We start from the raw sequence: 17,730 nt of genomic DNA on the forward strand, positions 1-17,730 counted from the left end.
GTGTGGGATTTTGGTAGAGGTCCAGGGAGAGTGACGATCCCACCTTCAGGGAACTTGCTGACTCCCTGAGCAACGGGACACCTGGACAGGACACAGCCGAAGGAGCATTCTAGACACAAGACCCAAGAGGGCCTGCAGACACACCACGTGTAGGAGAAGTTAAAAATGGGGCGACACCAGTGTGGGCCCCAACAGGCCTGCCCACTTTTCCCCACAAATACGAATATATGAAGGGGCAGAGAATGTGTTATCCCAAACTTCCTTTCTGCTCACCTCATTTCTCCCATCTAGCACAGTATTTTTTTTAAAAATAATGAACACTTAGCATTTGTTGAATTTCAGGGGCTCTGCCCTGATCTGACCTTGGGGGAGGCTAAGTTCTGATTTTGGAAGCTTTTATTTTTTGCTGGAGTCTGGAGGTTGGGGATCAGAATAGTTCTTTGGTGTCTTAAGTTTTCCTGGGTCTACTGTAATTTTTTAATAAATAATATTTTATTGACATTTCCTCCCAAGGAGTTATCCAACATATGGTCTGAGTTTAGCCTCAGTATACTCCTGGAATGCAGGGGGGACTGTGATGAAGAGCCCACTTCATAGAAGGGAAAAGGAAGGCCCCAGGAGCTTAACATAAGCACATGGTGAAGGTGGGGCAGAGCCAGGGCGAGAGCCTCTGCTTCTCAACACCAAGCAGGTGTGAAGACCTTTTTCCTGACTGTGCAGTTGGCCCCTAAAGAGGCAGGGAATTCCAGTTCTTTGCTCTTTTGAACTCACCCAGCAGGAGAGAGTTGTGGTCCAGGCCAGCCCATCAGTCTTGCTTGGTGTTCATCCAGAAGAACCTTGCTTGGCAAGTTCTGTTTCTGAAACTGTTTCTCGTTTTCTACCCACTCAGGAGGAGGAGTTCATTGATTGGTGGAGCAAATTCTTTGCCTCAATTGGGGAGAGCGAAAAGTGCGGGTCCTACCTAGAGAAGGACTTTGACACTGTAAAGGTAAGCCCTCTCCACAATGTCCTCTTCAGTCCAGTGGTCCCTGGGGACCAGGAGTTGCAACCAAAAGATAATATGCATCTATACATACATGTTTATTGGTGAAAAGCTACCTGGGATCTGCTTAACTTTCTTAAATGCTTAAGAAAAGTAAGGATGAGTTATTTAGATGATGTGGGTTGCCCTCTGATAGATTTTCAAAATATTAAAAATTGCAAAATATTGAATTATTAAAGCTTGAAGATGAGTACTCAGGGATTTGTTATACTATTCCGTCTCTTTTAAAGTTATTTGAACTTTTTTTATTATAAAAATTTTCCATGAAAATGAAAAGGAAAGTCAATGTGAGAATGTACCTCTGACTCCCCCACCTCTGCAATTGGGATAGAAATTACCCAGCACATATAAAAATATGGTAAACTCTGTTTCTGTGGAAAAAAAAACCCCAGAGCCTCAAGAACAACACAAAACCAGGAGTGAGTCAGCCAAATTCTGGTATTTTGAGGAAATTCCACAAATATGGTTATACTTTTTAAAAGCAGACTCCTTTAAAAAAGATAACCAGAGGTGACTCAAAACTGCTCCTTGAAGAAAGTTATACAGTGTCCTGAAAGAGGTTTCCAGGTAAAATTCAGGATGCTCAGTTACACTGAATTTCAGATAGATAATGAATAATATTTTATTCGAATCTGAAAAAAAATATGGAATTCAAAATTCAAATTTAACTGAGTGTCCTGTATTTTTCACTTGCTAAACCTGGCAGCCCTTCCTAGAGAACAAGAGGGCCAAGGTTGTCAGACGCGTGAGAAGACCCCAAGGAGCTCCCTAAAGGGGACTGGATGAAGGGAGCTTGAGGGTTGTTGAAGTGGTGGGTGGTCACTCCGGAAGGCCATCTCACAGGGTGGCAAGGGCTGCCTCTGGCACGCTGGAGGCCCCTGTGTGATTGTATCTGGAGACCTGGAGGGCAGAGATGAGCCTCAGGGCACCAGCGGTCAGAAGGCTCAGGCCTTCCCAGGCAGCAAGTTCTTTGTTGACTTGGTAGGTGGGTGTATGAGGCTGGGCAAAGAGACAGAACTATTTGTGTACCAGGAAGAAGGTCCGACACATTAAGTCTGGCATGTGGTCCTGTGGCCTTGCCAAAAGAATGAGAAAAGCCATGTAAGAATGAGGACTCCTGCCAGGGTGGCCCATGGCCCAGGCACCCTTGCTGGTTCCTCAGATGCCGGATGCTGAACTGGCACCCAGCCCACCTGCTTGACCTCTCTGAGGAGATCTCTGGCAGTTTCCAAGTGAAAGTGGGTTATTTAAAAACAAAATGCATTCAACCTGTTTCTGGGGGGGAAGCAGACCTGGAAGAAACACTGATTCTTTAGGGACTGTTAACCACCACCAGCAGTATGGGTCTTTGAAAAATAGCGTTGTAGCATTATGGAGAGAATGGAGTACACAGTGGGTGGGGAAACAAATCATAGTTTGGAAATCACTTATCATAGAGGGGAAAAGACAACTCATGGTCTCAATAGGGAAAGATAGAAAACAGAAGATACAGCAAGAAAGCATAGAAGAAACTGTCATATAAAAACAACAGAAAAAGAATAAATGTTAGTTTTCCTATAAATAAAAATGGGCTACACTCTTTTACTAAGTGATAAGGACTCTTAGACTACAGCAAAAGTAAAATTTCATTATACTACCTTTAAAAGACACTTCTAAGGCAATACAATTTAGAATGGCTAAAAAAGCAAATATTTTGGCAAACAAAATAAGTGCAAAGAAAGGGGAAACAAATTGAAACTAAAGTCAAAAGCAAAGGAAGCAAAATGGAGTGTTTTGTATAAATGAAAGATGTACATCTCAGTGCAAAAATTCCAAACGTTAATGTATGGAACAGTAAAGCTTAGAAATCCTTAAAGCAAAAGTGGATAGGAATATATAAAGTAATAAATGTGAAAGTATGAAACTGCAGAAATTAAAGTTGCAGTGGGATTTTAATGTACCTTTTTTTTAGACAGATGAAACAGGCAATCAATAAATAAGGAAATGAAAGATATGAATAACAAGGCAAACACTTTCTAAGCTACATCAAGTAGCTTTAAAATAGAGAACAAAAATAATTAAAAATTAGAAAATACATTTTTCCTAATGCTCAGAGAACACTTAGAAAACTTGATCACATATTAGTTTAGTAATAAGTTACCCAAAACAGAAATCATACAAGGCAGATTTAAATGCAATAAAATGAGAAATTAATAACAAAAGTTTAAACAAAAAGACCAACCACTTGGAAATTTAAAAAATATTTTATTGGGACTTCCAGTATGAACATGGCTGCATAAGTCAGCGTTTTTCCCTTTTTCTCTTGGAAATCATTCAAACCCACAAACTTCATTTTCAGTAAAAGTTGGAAACAAATAAAACCCGCAGACTCCAAAATACATGTAAGGGCTGTCCAAAGGCAACTGAGATTGGGTAGAAGCCACTCGGCCGTAAATGAAGAGAAGATGCACGAAAATGATGAAAGGTCATGGTGGTAGCAGACATCAGAAAACCTCATACTTCCTAATGAAAGAATGCTGATAATTATTTAAGACAGACTTTATGGATTCATGGGGACTTATTATCTATTCTCTTTACTTTTGTGTGTGCTTGAAGCTTTTCATAACAGTTAAAAATATAATTCCTGAAATTGAAGTTTTACTGTAAAATATAAAACTTATATTCTTTGTTCACAACAATGGACATGGGAAATTTGGAGACAGGTTCAGGCTGGTGGCAAAAGCCTCTTAGATCTGGTTTGGATCAGAGAAATAAAGAAGGTGGAGTTACACAAGAATCACGTGGACGAGCCACATTTATAGGGAACAGCCTGCCTTTGCTGTGGGAACTAAGGAAATAACTGGTCTAGGAAAATTCAACACATTTAGTGACAAGTAATAAGAAAAGAAATAGTACAGAATTATTTTAAAAATCTAAGGAAAAAAGAAAAGAAAATGTAAAACAAAAGTTAAGCAGAAGAAGAGGATAGATACCCACCAGAAAAGTGTCTCCAAGGGGCAGAGGGGATGAAAGACTTTGCTGTGAAGTTTTTAGAAATAGGGCAGTGTGAATGCAAACAGAAATGAAAGCACTCAAGGGAGGATGAGAGGAGAAGAGGCGAAGTGTGAGCAAGCGGGACTCAGGAGAGAAGAAGAAAACCTGGCATTGGAAGGAGCACGGGGCAGAACGGCCATGCTGGAAAACACAGGAAGGGGTGCAGGGGACAGAATGAAACGGAAGTAAGTAATTATAAAAGGATGACGAGAAAGTGACAAATATTAGTAGTCAGGGAAAGGCTATCCAACATTTGCATAATTGGAGTCTCTGAGGAGGACAACCAAAACAATGAAATTAAGCAAACAGTTAATAGTTTAATAAAACTTCACCAGAACTGAAAGAATACTTGAATATGCACATTAGAAGTTCTGCTGTGTCAGAACGTCAGAAAAGATTGACCCAGATCGGTCAACTCGGGGACCTATTCCCAGTGTAGTTACTGAACTTTAGAGATAAAGAAAAACATCCTTTGAATAGTCATATCTTCTCTCTCCACAAAAATTTAAATAATTAAAAAAAGGAAATAAATCAAAGTGGCTTCACTTTCTCTATGACATTTAATACTCAAAGATGACAAAGCACCATGTGTAGGATCGTCAGGCAGAGAAAAGGTGACCCAGACACTTGACATTCAGCCAAGCTGCCCTTCATGCGTAGCTGCGGCAGACACACAGGTAAGCACACTGAGGAGCCAGGTAGTATGGCTCCCAGGAGCCTGTTTGGAGGGACTCCTAGGGGATGAATGGAGTAAAGGATGAAAGAGGATGGGATAGAGAGGAAGGACACTGATAGTCGTGTTATAGACATAAGGAGAATTGACAGATATTATTTAAAACTGCAAATCATGAAATGTGGAAATTACCTAAATGTCCATTGAGTGATGAATGGATAAACCAAATATGGTAAATACATACAATGGAATATTATTCAGCCTTAAAAAGGAAGGAAATTCTGATACATGCTACAACATGGGTGAATCTCTAAGACATTGTGTTAAGTGAAATAAGCTAGTTGCAAAAAGACAAGCATTGTATAATTCCACTCTAGAATACCAGAGTAATTATTATTAAGAGTATTATTAGCCTTATTGAACCTGGTGGCTTGAAAATAGAGACACCCCTATGGCACATTTACAAAATTGACATATATACACTACCGTGTATAAAATAGATAACTAATGAGAACCTACTGTCTAGCATAGGGAACTCTACTATTTTATTCTGTGGTGACCTAAATGGGAGGGAAATCTCAAAAAGAGGGGATATATGTATAACTGATTCACTTTGCTGCACAGCAGAAACTAACGCAGTATTGTAAAGCAATTATACTCCAATAAAAATGAATAAAAGCAATAAAAATTGACCACGTAATAAGCCATAAGGAAAATCTTAACAAAGTTAAAAAATGGAAGTACTACTGACAATGTTTTCTGCTTATAAGGCCCTAAAATTAGAAATTAATAACAAGCTCAAAAGTAAAAAAAAAAATTCTATCTGAAAAATTAAAAAGAAAGCAACTCTGTTCTAACAATTCTTGGTGAAAGAGAATATATAAAAAAAATTGTGGAATATTTGGGAAGCAATGATAAAACACTATATGTTAGACCTTAGTGCTTACAGTTAAAGCTGTATTCAGAGGAAGCTTATAACCTTGAACACGTATGTTAATTAAAACAAAAGGATGAAAACTAACTATACATCTAACTCTTAGATCAAAAAAGTAAAAATGAGACTATTATTATGGAATGCCAAGAAAAGGAAAATGAAAACATTATATATCAAAATAAACGGGGTCATGCTAAGGCAGTAGCGATTTTAAGTGTTTTCCTTATCAGAAAAGAGGGAGCAAAGTAATTAAAATTTCAACTGAAGAAATTAGAAGGAAAGAAAATGCTTAAAATAGTATGAAGAAGAAGATAATAAAACTAGAAGCAGAAATAAGAAACTGGGTGTGGAATCTGCAGATGTGGAGGGCCGACTATCCTGCTGGTCAGTTTCAGATATACCAATTAAGCATGCATATTGAGTGGGTTAATATCACTATTAATTAGGTACATTTTATCATCTATATTAGAAAACCACCGCTTCATTTAAATCTAAGCACTACTCTAACAAGTAAAAATCATTGGCTGTTGAGAGGAGAGAAATTTGATTCACTGCCATTTGGACATCCTGGGCACTCAGCATTTTGCTGACTTGTGAATTTTCTAGAGTTCTGTCTTTGATGTTCAAATAAAAAGTCAGTTAACTTTTCATTTATGTGTTTGACTGTGATCTTATTCTCAAGAAATGCACCACTCATGTACATGATGACTCTTTGGTGTTTAGAATATTGGATTAATCAGAAAACCCTGTTTTTCAATGGTGCTGAACAAATGTCTTCCCCTTTTATTTCCTTCTCCTGTTTTTTTCCCCCCTTTCTCTTGCTCATCTCATCTCCATGACTTGCATCCTTTTCCTCTCCTCTGCCTCTCTTGCTGGTCCCCTCTCTTCCCTCCACCCACCCCACCAACCTGCCCTCCTCTTGGCTTTTTTTCTCTAAACTGCTTCTGGTCCCCCCCGCCATTTTTCTTTCTATCCCTTCTGTTACTCAAACTCTGTCATGCTTCCTTTTTCCCTGCTGTCCCTCTACTTCTCTCTTTCCCTTGTCCCCCTCTCTCGTCCCCACATGTGGCAGGTCTATGACACACCCCTGGAGAACGTGAAGGCCTTTGAGGGCCTGTCTGACTTTTGTAATACATTCAAGCTCTACCGGGGCAAGACACAGGAGGAGACTGAAGACCCATCAGTCATTGGGGAGTTTAAGGTAAGTCCTTGAGGACATGTCTCTAGCCCAGGGGTCCCAACTGTGGAGTAGCAGCAATGAGTGAAGGAGGGGCAGAAGCACTGTAGTAATATCAGCAGTGACCCCAGTGCTGAGATTGGTGGCTATGCGGGTGATGGAGGTGGTGGTGGTGACGTTGATGCTGCTGATGCAGAATCTGATGGGGGTGATGGGATTGCATTGGGCTCCATAATCACAGTGGTGATGACTCTGACAGATTTGAGAGTAATGGATGTAGTGGTGAGTGTCTTGGTGACAATGATGATGAAAGTGAAAGCTGACCCCTCCTTCTTTTCAGGGACTCTTCAAAATTTATCCTCTCCCAGAAGACCCAGCCATCCCTTTGCCCCCGAGGCAGTTCCACCAGCTGGCTTCCCAGGGGCCCCAGGAATGCCTGGTCCGCGTCTACATTATCCGGGCATTTGGCCTGCAGCCCAAGGATCCCAATGGGAAGGTAACATCCCTGAGCTCTCACCTCCCCTAGAATAAATAGCAGGCTGGGGTATCAAGAGGCTGCAGAATCTGGATATAATGGGAAACCAGACAAACATGGACAAAATTGAGATGTGATGGTGTTGGAGTTCTATCAAGGCCAAGTGCTCCAGGAGGTCAGAAAAGCCCAAAGGCAGTACACAACTTCAGGATAATAAGGAAGACTTTCTGGAAGGAATAGAATTCTTAAGGATTGAGAATTAAGTTTTAATAGGTGGGGAGGGAGAAGAAAACCATATTTTAGGAATTAAAAACATTGGGAAAAGTTTGGGAGCAAACTGCTTAGCATAGGTTTAGCACAAGGATAAGGCATAAGGACAAGGGACATTAATGGTGTTGGTGGGACTTTCAAGGGTGGGGTGGGAAGGCAAGAAGGAGGGACGGAACACGATGGGCAGCTGTGCCAGCCTGGCCATGGTGGAGCCTGGGGTAGAAGGAAAAACAAATAATCTTGGTCCTGTCTTTATACAAAATTTTGATGTTTTGTTCATCATGGACTGTTGGTATTGATTTTGATTTTTAAAATATCACATTAAAATGTTTATCTTGATTACTAAATGTTTTTGTCCTTCCCTTAAATTTTATGCCTGAGTCGAGCACTGCTCTGACTTCCTCTAATCCTGGCTGTTGAGTGAAGGAGTGGAACTGAGGGAGAGCCTGAGTCTGGAGCTGCGGGGAAACAGGGGCAGGGGCAGAGTGTGGCTGGGAAGAGAGAGAAAGAGGAAGAGGTGGGGAAGAGTGAGGGGCCGTGGGGTTCAGACATGCGAGCTCGGGTCTTCTCTTGTTCCCTTAGACAGGTGCAGGCCTAGCCTGTGTCCTAGGTTGTGGGAGGGCCCTGGTGTCCCATCCCTGCAGCCCTGCTCTTCAAGGCGAGGAAAGCTCCATTGCCCTGCTGGGAGATCACAGGGCGGGATGGAGCGGTCCCAACCCAGGCACCATCCACGGCTTCCAAGATGTGGTTGTGGTCAAGTTCCTACACCTCAGCCCTTCCTGGTGCCGAGATTGACCCAAGCACTCTGGCCCTGGCTGCTTCTGAGGCTAGTTGAGGGAATGCTGCTGCTCGTAGGAGGCTAGGTTGGGCTGAAAACATCTGGCCATTTCTCTCCCTTTCTATTGGCTGAAGCAGAGGTCACAGACAGGACCCCAGCCTGGCCCCGTCACATATGTCACGCAAACTGGTGTGTTTCTGGGGGTAAGAGCCTGGCCCCCACCCACCCTTTCCTAAGGGGGGCAGTGGACTGGGAATGTGGAGGACTTGGGTACCCCATTTCCACTGGTGGAGCAGAGGCTAGAAGCACATGTTGGGGCGGTGTGCATGATGGGGCTGCTGGCCTGGCAAGTGGCAGCTGCTTCTTGTTTTTTGCAGGTATATTATTTTATTTATGTGATGTTAATGAACCTTTAGTCTATAGTAATAGAAATTAGTTATACACTGGAATCCAGATAGATGGGAGAAGCGTTAACAACCTCAGATATGCAGATGACACCACTCTAATCACAGAAAACGAAGAGGAATTAAAGAACCTCTTGATGAGGGTGAAAGAGGAGAGTGAAAGAGCTGGCTTAAGACAATGTTAAAAAAACTAAGACCATGGCATCTGGCCCCAGTACTGCAGAAAAGGTGGAAGTAGTGACAGATTTCCTTTTACTGGGCTCCAAAATCACCACGGACAGTGACTGCAGCCATGAAATCAGAAGGCAGTTGCTTCTTGGCAGGAAAGCAATGACAAACCCAGACAGTGTGTTGAAAAACAAACATTACTCTGCTGACAATGGTCTGTATAGTCAAGGCTATGGTTTTCTCAGTGGTCATGTATGGATGGTGAGACCTGGACAGTAAAGAAGGCAGAATGCCAAAGAATTGATGCCTTTGAACTGTGTGGTGCTGGAGAAGACTCTTGAGAGTCCCTTGGACAGCAAGGAGGTCTAGCCAGTCAATCTTAAAGGAGATAAACCCTGAATATTCAATGGAAGGACTGATGCTGAAGCTTCAGCTTCAGTATTTTGGTCATCTGATGCAAACAGACGACTCATTGGAAAAGTCCCTGATACTGGGAAAGATTGAGGGCAGAAGCAGAAGAGGGCATCAGAGAATGAGATGGCTGGACGGCATCTCTGATGCAATGAACATGAACTCGGGCAAACTCTGGGAGACAGGGAGGGACAGGGAGGCCTGGCGTGCTGCAGTCTATGGGGTCACAGGAGTTGGAAACGACTGGGTGACTGAACAATAGCAACAAAAATAGAAGCTAGAATGGTGGTTGCTTATGGGGTAAAGAGTGATTGGGTGGAGGAATGAGGAAACTTTCTGGGGTGACTGAAATGTTCTGTATTTTGAATCATGTGTTGGTTTGTTGGTTACACAGATACATACACACACACACACACACACATATATATATATGCTCTAAATATACTATATATATATCAAGTATGAAATATTATTTCATAATGCATATGTATATATACTATGCATATACATGATATATATGTATATGTTACAATGTATATGTATATATATTATGTGTATATAATATGAATTTATATACTACATATGGGCTTCTCTGGTGGCTCAGATGGTAAAGAGTACTACATGTACATTAGTCAAAACTCATCTAACTATATGTTAAGATTGACACATATTATTGATATAACTTTTACTGTAATTTAAAAAACGAGGGGAAAATGCTTAGGCTAAGGGCATGGACTTTGTTTCACTTTCTGGGGCTGGGTGTGGTTGGCAGCTCACCGGTTGGGAGCATGGAGGCTGGGCAGAGAACGAAAAGGTAAATCAGAGCACAGCAGAGCTGGGAGTGAGGGAGGGATTTCATAGCTATCCCGAGTATGAAACTTGAGGGACAGGCAAAGCTGTCCAGGAAGGCTGTTTAGGGAATTCTCTCTGTTGAAAGTAGTGAGAAGACTCTGGTCATCCCCTTCAAGAAAAACTAAAGAGCTCTGTTATTCTTCTTGGCTTTCAGAGTAGAGTGGCATTCATTTGAAAGTTTGGCGTCAGAGGACTCAGATTCCTAAGGGTTTCAGGAGGCATGCCCAGAGGATTCCAACTCTCTTGTTTAACCCCCAGATGTGGTGGGCCCCTGACCCCTTTGAGAGCAGAGCAGTGAAGGAGCCTCAGAGACGTGTTGGGAAGGTGATTTCACTGAAGTGTTTCCTTCTCTTCCTGCAGTGTGATCCTTACATCAAGATCTCCATAGGGAAGAAATCGGTGAGTGACCAGGACAACTACATCCCTTGTACTCTGGAGCCTGTATTTGGAAAGTAAGTTGGAGTGGCTTGGGGCTTGGGGTGGAGGTGCCAGTCTGGAATAACCCACAGCCCAGCAGGAGAGATGTGGCTGCTGCTGGGAAGTCCCTGTCTCCTGGAGCAAAGCTTTGTTCCCTAAATCTTGCATGTCTGTGGGGGTGTAACCTCAGCTAGCTCTTCCTTAAGTCCTTGCAGAAGCTCCTAGTTAAACAGTTACCTCAAAGATCAGAAATCTAAATGGAAAGCCAGAGCATGCATTTACTCCTTAGTCTCTTTTTTTTAGATCAACTTTTACTTTGGAATAATTTTAGATTTACAGGAAAATTGCAAAGATAGTACAGTTTTTGTATACCCATCACTCAATTTCCCTCACCATTAATATCTTACCTAACATGTATCAAAATTAAGAAATTGATATTACTGCATTACTATTAACTAAACTCTAGCCTTTATTAGGATTTTGCCAATTTCCCCATAAATGTCCAAACATCCTACTGTTTTAGGATCTAGATCAGGATTCCTATTGCATTTAGTAATTATTTTCTTTTATTGTTCCTGGTTCGTTTGTGGAAGATAGTAGAATGACGTGGACTTAAGGGAGTGAAATACTTCCTAAAGTCTAAGAATAAGGAAGGAAGAAGCAGTGCTCATTGCAGGGACTAGCTCCCAGGCGTTCTGACCTGCTTGCTGTTTGGATGTGAGCTTATTTAAGTCAATGGGCTTCCCTGGTGGGTTGGTAGTAAAGAACCCACCTGCCAATGCAGGAGATGGGTTTGATCCCTAGGTTGGGAAGATCCCCTGGAGAAGGAAATGGCAACCTACTCCAGTATTCTTGCCTAGGAAGTCCCATGTATAGAAAAGAGAATCTTGAGAGAGGTTGGCGGCTATTTCTCTAGCACCTGTTGGAGAAGGCATGTACTGATATTGTCAAGCAGCACACTGGATTCATGAACCAGTGTCATGCCTTTCTTGGAGGGGAACCAGCCCGGGCCAATGATGAGTCACCGCCTAGCTGGAACTGGAGGGCAGGGCTGTGGGGAGGATGGCAGGTGTGAGAGAGGAACCCTGTTTGGTGCGCGTGGCTGGCATGCGGCCCCCGGCTGAGGGGACCACACAGGGCCCAGGGCAAGGTGGGAGCATGAGTGTAGAACACGCCTCTTCCTCGCCGTTTGCCATCTGCCCCCAGATCACGATCACCTGCTCTGTCTGTGGTTCAAGCCTCCCCAAGTCCACAGCAGAAGCTCTTTGTTTCTATCACCCATGTGTTGACCAGCCCTAGGCATGGGACATAATCAAAGACAACTCTGATTTTGTCTACCAGTTTCCTATGAACATCTGTTCTGTAGGGTGATCTTCGTCACTCCCTGAGTGGAAGCCGTGGCAGGCAGGCCACTTTCCGGCTCGGGTTCAGACAGTCCACTTTGCTAGAAACCCACTGTCTCAAGTTGGTAACCAGAATGCGCATTCATGTGTTGTCAGGAGCGTGTGAGATGGCAGAGGGTCCACCTTGGGCACAGCATGTACATCTTGGGCAGGGGTGTGCAGAGGGGAGGAGGGGCTTTGCCCAGTTGCCTCCCCCTCTAGCTGCCCCCGCTGTTCTTGCAGGGAGCATGTGGGAGAGGAGGGGCCCATCTCAAGTGCAAACTTTGCTCATCTGACACCCTTTGGGTGGCAGACGTTTGCTTTCCTGTGGATGCTTTCCAAAGCCCTCCTCCCCCCACCAAGCCCTCTTAACATAGCTCCTGGGATATGTCAGGTGCTGTGTCCCTTTAGCTGGCATCTCCCTCTCATCAACCCACCCATTCTCAGATGCTTCTCCCCACAGCCTCTCGCCATCAGAGCCCCACATCCCATGGGGTGGGCTTCAGGCAGCCCCCTACACTGCAGCTCTGTGCCCAGTCAGGACAGGCACACAGCTCCTCCCAAACACACAGCACCTCCTCTCTGCCACTAGCTGCTTGCACTTTGTCAAGCACAACTAGGGTGCCAGGCTGTGTCTCCCTCCTGAAGGGAACTCATTTCAGAGGAGAAGAGATAGCACTTCCACACTTGACCTCCGTGGGAGGTGGGGCTCTCAGAGCACAGCAGGGGCTCTCTCCAAAGAAATCTCTGCACAAGTCCTCTTTCCATCCCACTCCAGAAGCAGTGGAGAAGGCCCAACGGTCCCGAAAGTGGATTCTGGGCCACGCCCTTGGTAAATTCTAGAACTCTGGCACCTCGCTCTGGAGTTTCACATCTTGTCTCTAGGTGTCCTGGTGGAAACTTCATTAAAATTTTATTTATTTATGTGGGTGCATCATCATCTTCCTTGCATCGTGCAGGATCTTTCCCTGAGGCATGCATACTCTCTAGTTATGGTGTGTGGGCTTTAGGAGTTGCAGCACACGGGCTTAGTTGCTCCACCACATGTGGGATCTTAGTTCCCTAACCAGGGATGGAAGTTGAGTCCTTTGCATTGCAAGGTGGATTCTTAACCACTGAACCACCAGGAAAGTCCCTGGAAACTTCATTTTTAACCTTGTGAATGAACCCAGTTCATTCGTCCATTCTGTGGTCCATCAGGCAGGCATCTACTGATTATTTGAGAAAACCACGTGCACACACACACACACACACACTGAGACAAGCCCCACGTCGGGAGTGCTGTGGGTGGTGTGCTGCAGGAGCGGTTGAAGGTCTCAGGAGGGTGGACTGCAGGCCAGTCCTGCAAGAGGAGGACGCCAGTCCTGCAAGAGGAGGACGCCTTTCCAGCCTGTGCGCCAGCCTGGCCACGCCCTCGAGGTCCTGCTGTGTCCAGTGACCTCTGGGAGCTGGTATTGTCAGGACAACCCCCTCCTTCCTCGCAGGATGTTCGAGCTGACCTGCACTCTGCCTCTGGAGAAGGACCTGAAGGTCACCCTCTATGACTATGACCTCCTCTCCAAGGATGAAAAGATTGGGGAGACGGTCATTGACCTGGAGAACAGGCTGCTGTCTAAGTTCGGGGCCCGCTGTGGACTCCCCCAGACCTACTGCGTGTAAGTGCACGGTGCTGGTTACTTCTCTGACTGTGGGCTGAGCACTGACTGTGTGCCGGCCTGATCCTAGCCCGGCACAGACGCTTTCTCAGTCAGTCAGCCCAGGTCTCATCCCCACTCCGTAGATATGGACACTGAGGCCCAGGTTTTTAAGTGGTGGGGTTAGGATTTGAAGCTGCTTATCTGACTCTAAGAACCCAACTTTTCATCATGTCGTTACAATTCTCCTGAAGGCACCATCGAGGTGCCTGGAGAGGGGACGGAGAAGGGAAGCAGACAGTGGGATGGGTCACAGAGTCCGGCTGGGCCCTACAGTCCTCACTCACTTCCTGCCAACTTGGGTCTTGTCTAGGTCTGATTCTCTATATCTGAAAATTGGAAACCTTTCAGTTCCAATCCCATGCAAGTGTAAAGGAGTCTTTTGTCTCTGGGCCTCAGTCTTTCTGTGTGTGAAATGGGCTCCCCAGTCATGATGAACAATCACATAGGGTGCCCATGGTCACAGAGAAGGGTGGCTGATGCCATGTTTGTGGGCACATAGGCCACTGCACGCCCCTCTGCCCCGTCAGTGTCCTGGAGCGTCTCATGTCTGTGTTTTGCTTGGGCCTCAGCTCTGGACCCAACCAGTGGAGGGATCAGCTCCGCCCCTCCCAGCTCCTCCACCTGTTCTGCCAGCAGCACCGAGTCAAGGCCCCCGTGTACCGGACGGACCGCGTGGTGTTTCAGGATAAAGAATACACCGTCGAAGAAATAGGTGGGCTCTCCCTCCAACGCCCTCTGTCTTATGGGTCCTCTCCTGTCGTAAAGGGGCTTGGACATACCCACCGGACAAGACCGCCCCCCCCCCTGCACAGTGTGGTCTGGGGTCTCTCCAGGGCAGCACAGACGGGCTCAACTTGCCCTTGGTGTTCCTGGGACCAGTACTTACCCGGAACACCATTGTGAAGATTAGAGGTCAAAGTTGGGGCCAGGGTTGGGGGTGCATCAGAGTTCAGCCTACGGCCAGGTTGGGGCCTGAGGGGAAGATGAGCGGGGAGCCTGAAGCCAGGGTCAGGGTCATGGTTGGGATTGGGCTGCTTCTGGCTTTGGGTGGTCAGACTGGTCAGAGATTGGGTACGGCCCACCACTGAGAAGGTTTTCTGCTTGAATCACACTAGCGTGCCACTTTGACCTTGGCAGTGCCTTCTGAGCCCCTAGCCACATCTCCTGCACCTGGTGCATCCAGAGGGTGGCAGGAAGCCCTGTAGCCCTCGTCTTGCCTGACGCTTTGGGTCTGTCTAATGCTCATGCCTAGGGTGCCGCCGTGTGCTCCCTGTGTGTCTGAGATGCTCACAGGCCTGCACGGCCCACCCGGAGCAGCTCAGACTCCCCGGAGGTGTTTACAGGCCCAGCTGGCCCCTCGCCTCCTGCTGGTTTCAGCGATGTTTGATGTCAGAGCTGGTGGTGAGGTTGTAAAAGGGGAAGGAGGCTTTGGCTCCCCCATCCCCAGCCCACCCCTCTTCTGTTTCTCTGGTTCTCCAAGGTCATGGCTGAGTCAGGCTCCTTTCCATTAGGCCCTGACCCCACCCCCGTTCTCTTTTCCTGTAGAACTCGCATCTGTTTTAGGGGTGGTCTCATTTCCTTCTGCTAGTCTGTGAGCAGCTTAAGCACAGGGACCAGGGCTCATGGTCATAAATTCATAGGAAAAGAAAGCCAGAAAGCCAGAATTCTGCCTGTTTTTGCAGATGAGGCCGTTCAGACCAAGAGGGGTTGACAACCTGCCCAAAGTCACCCAGCCCTTTAGAGGCAGAACCAGGTTCCCGGCCCAGTGGTCCTCCTGCAATGCTAGGCTGCTTCCTTAGTGGCACCTATTAAAGTGGGTAGGGCGGGCTTGACGGATGAACGCACGGGCGTGTGTACGCGGTGTTAGAATCTGTACTGGTGAACATGTGCACACCTGAGTGCACATACCTGTGTGTGTACATGTGTATAGACACAGGTGGACCCTCCTACTCCCAGTCAGGTCTCTGTCATGGGAGCTCCAAGTTCACGTTGCTGGCTGATCAGCCAGCCTTCTCAGGGTTAGAAACACCCCATCCACAGTACCAGTTCGTGACCCACCCCCTGACAGGTAGAGCTACACGTGGAAGCATGCAGGGGAGGGCGGGTATTCACGCCCAGTTACACACCTTTCCTAGTGAGGGTGTGATCTCAGCCACCCCTGCCCAGGTGTGACTGCCTGCTGCTTCATGTCTATCACCTGTGAAATGGGGCTAATAATAGCACTTACCTGTTAGGGTTACTTTGAGGATCAAACCTTTAATATCTATGAAGAACAGTACCTGGCTCTTGATTTAAATGTGTTCTCTGTTACTGCTAATGCTTTAGCTACTGCTACTAATCAAAGAGATTACATGAACCACAGAATACTACTGAGAGCACTTAGATGCTTTATCTGGCAGAAGAACTTGTAGAGCCTCAGAGCTGAGAGCAGTCTGGAAGGGCTTCCTGGAAGTGGTGGGCTTTGGAGGGTGGGGAGAATTTATAAGAAGAAGAGCTTACAGAAGGTGCTTGGAAGAGGTGATGGCAATGGGGAATCTGAATTTTAAGCCCGGAGCCTGTGGACAGGGAGATTCCCGCTACAGAGAGTGAGACATGAGGGCCAGAAGTGTGTGTCTGGGTTTAGGGTGAGGCTGTGGGGTTAGTGGCTTCCCAAGGCCCCCAGGCACCCCTGCCATCTCCTGCTCACTCAGTCCTGGCAGTGTTTTTCATCTTCTTCCTGGGGTTAGAGGCTGGCAGGGTCCCAAACCCACACCTGGGCCCAGTGGAGGAGCGTCTGGCCTTGCACGTCCTCCAGCAGCAAGGGCTGATCCCTGAGCACGTGGAGTCCCGGCCTCTCTACAGCCCCCTGCAGCCGGACATCGAGCAGGTAGGACCTCCACCCACAGCCTCAGAGCCCCTGACCCTCAGCTACCCTGCCCCAAGGACAGCATGGATACCTCAGAAGCACAGTGGAGACCTCAGGATTTGGCTAACCCCTCCTTGCCATGTTTTTCTGATCTGAGTAGTTACCACTGACCACTGTTAGCTTATGAGAGAGCCCCCTTGAGCCTAGCCTTTCTGGGCTACCTGTGGACCTTGGGGCCTGGGGAATGAGCTGCCTCCTCCACCCGCATGTAGGCCGAACCTCTGACTGCCCATGAGTCATTCTGAAGCCTCAGTGTTTCAGCCTGGCCTCAGGGTGTCCTCCCCTACCATCAGTCAGTGACACCCCAGAAGGCCGGCCCTGTGCTGGGCTTGTAGGGAGTTCAGATAGGTCGACCCTATGACAGAGAGGCAGAGCAGCCACCAGGAAGGTCAGGGGAGTCCTCCCAGGAAGAGAGAGGGTGAGCAGAGGGACAGAAGACCTGGGCTGACACAGGAAGGCTTCCTGGAGGGAGTGAGCTCAGGTCTGGGGAAGGAAGAAGAGGAGGGAAGGGCTTACAGGCAGAGATGGGGTGATGCAGCCATGCAGGCGCCTTTGTGCACAGCAGAGAACATCCTCTCTGTTCTTTGGAGCTGAGTCCTCCTTCCCTTGGTGGCATGGCTACCAGCTCCCCAGAGTGGCACTTCAGGTATTGAAATGTCAGCTCTTTCATGCTCACGTGAACAGAAGTTAGGTCAGTCCCTTCTCCTCCTCCTGTAAGATGGGGCCAGAGGTAACAGCTGCTTGCAAAGAGGGCACGAGCTGAAGGGTGGCAGGTAGAATGGTTTCCTGTCTGGAAACCCTCTGAGCCCCTATGACCAAACCACACTCTCTGACCCTCTACAACTGTGCCCACCATCCCAAGGTTGGAGTGCCCCCTACTCCTTCCCACCTGGCAGCGTGAGACCCAGCAAACATCACCATCCCTGGGGAGCTTCCCTGACCCCGACCCCTGACCCCCAGGCATTCCCCAAGTCCCTGCCACTGGGGGGTGGGCTCAACCCTGTTGTTGGCCCTGTAGTCCCGCTGAAGGCACCTCCCCTGCTGGATGCTGAGCCTTGCCATGCAGGCCTGAGTCTCCTCTGTCCTGTGCTCCAAGTATCCAGTGCAGAGCA

The 17,730-nt window shown here is 46.7% G+C and overlaps 1 protein-coding gene across 23 annotated transcripts in view; it reads left to right on the forward strand.

Annotated features, from left to right (window-relative positions):
- Positions 1–17,730, forward strand: part of DYSF (dysferlin) — a 225,180-nt gene that overhangs the window by 189,111 nt on the left and 18,339 nt on the right. For all 23 annotated transcript variants that reach the window (XM_086323838.1, XM_086323848.1, XM_086323841.1 and 20 more), the window contains 7 exons: positions 890–988; positions 6,755–6,883; positions 7,200–7,355; positions 10,578–10,669; positions 13,501–13,671; positions 14,283–14,425; positions 16,440–16,579. In XM_086323838.1, the coding sequence (XP_086179964.1) occupies positions 890–988; positions 6,755–6,883; positions 7,200–7,355; positions 10,578–10,669; positions 13,501–13,671; positions 14,283–14,425; positions 16,440–16,579 (930 nt within the window). The remainder of the gene's footprint in view (positions 1–889; positions 989–6,754; positions 6,884–7,199; positions 7,356–10,577; positions 10,670–13,500; positions 13,672–14,282; positions 14,426–16,439; positions 16,580–17,730) is intronic.

This window comes from Bos grunniens, chromosome 11, assembly GCF_055505025.1.
Source record: "Bos grunniens cultivar Pamir isolate PY7600 chromosome 11, Bosgru_T2T1.0, whole genome shotgun sequence".
NCBI classification, from domain to species: Eukaryota; Metazoa; Chordata; class Mammalia; order Artiodactyla; family Bovidae; genus Bos; species Bos grunniens.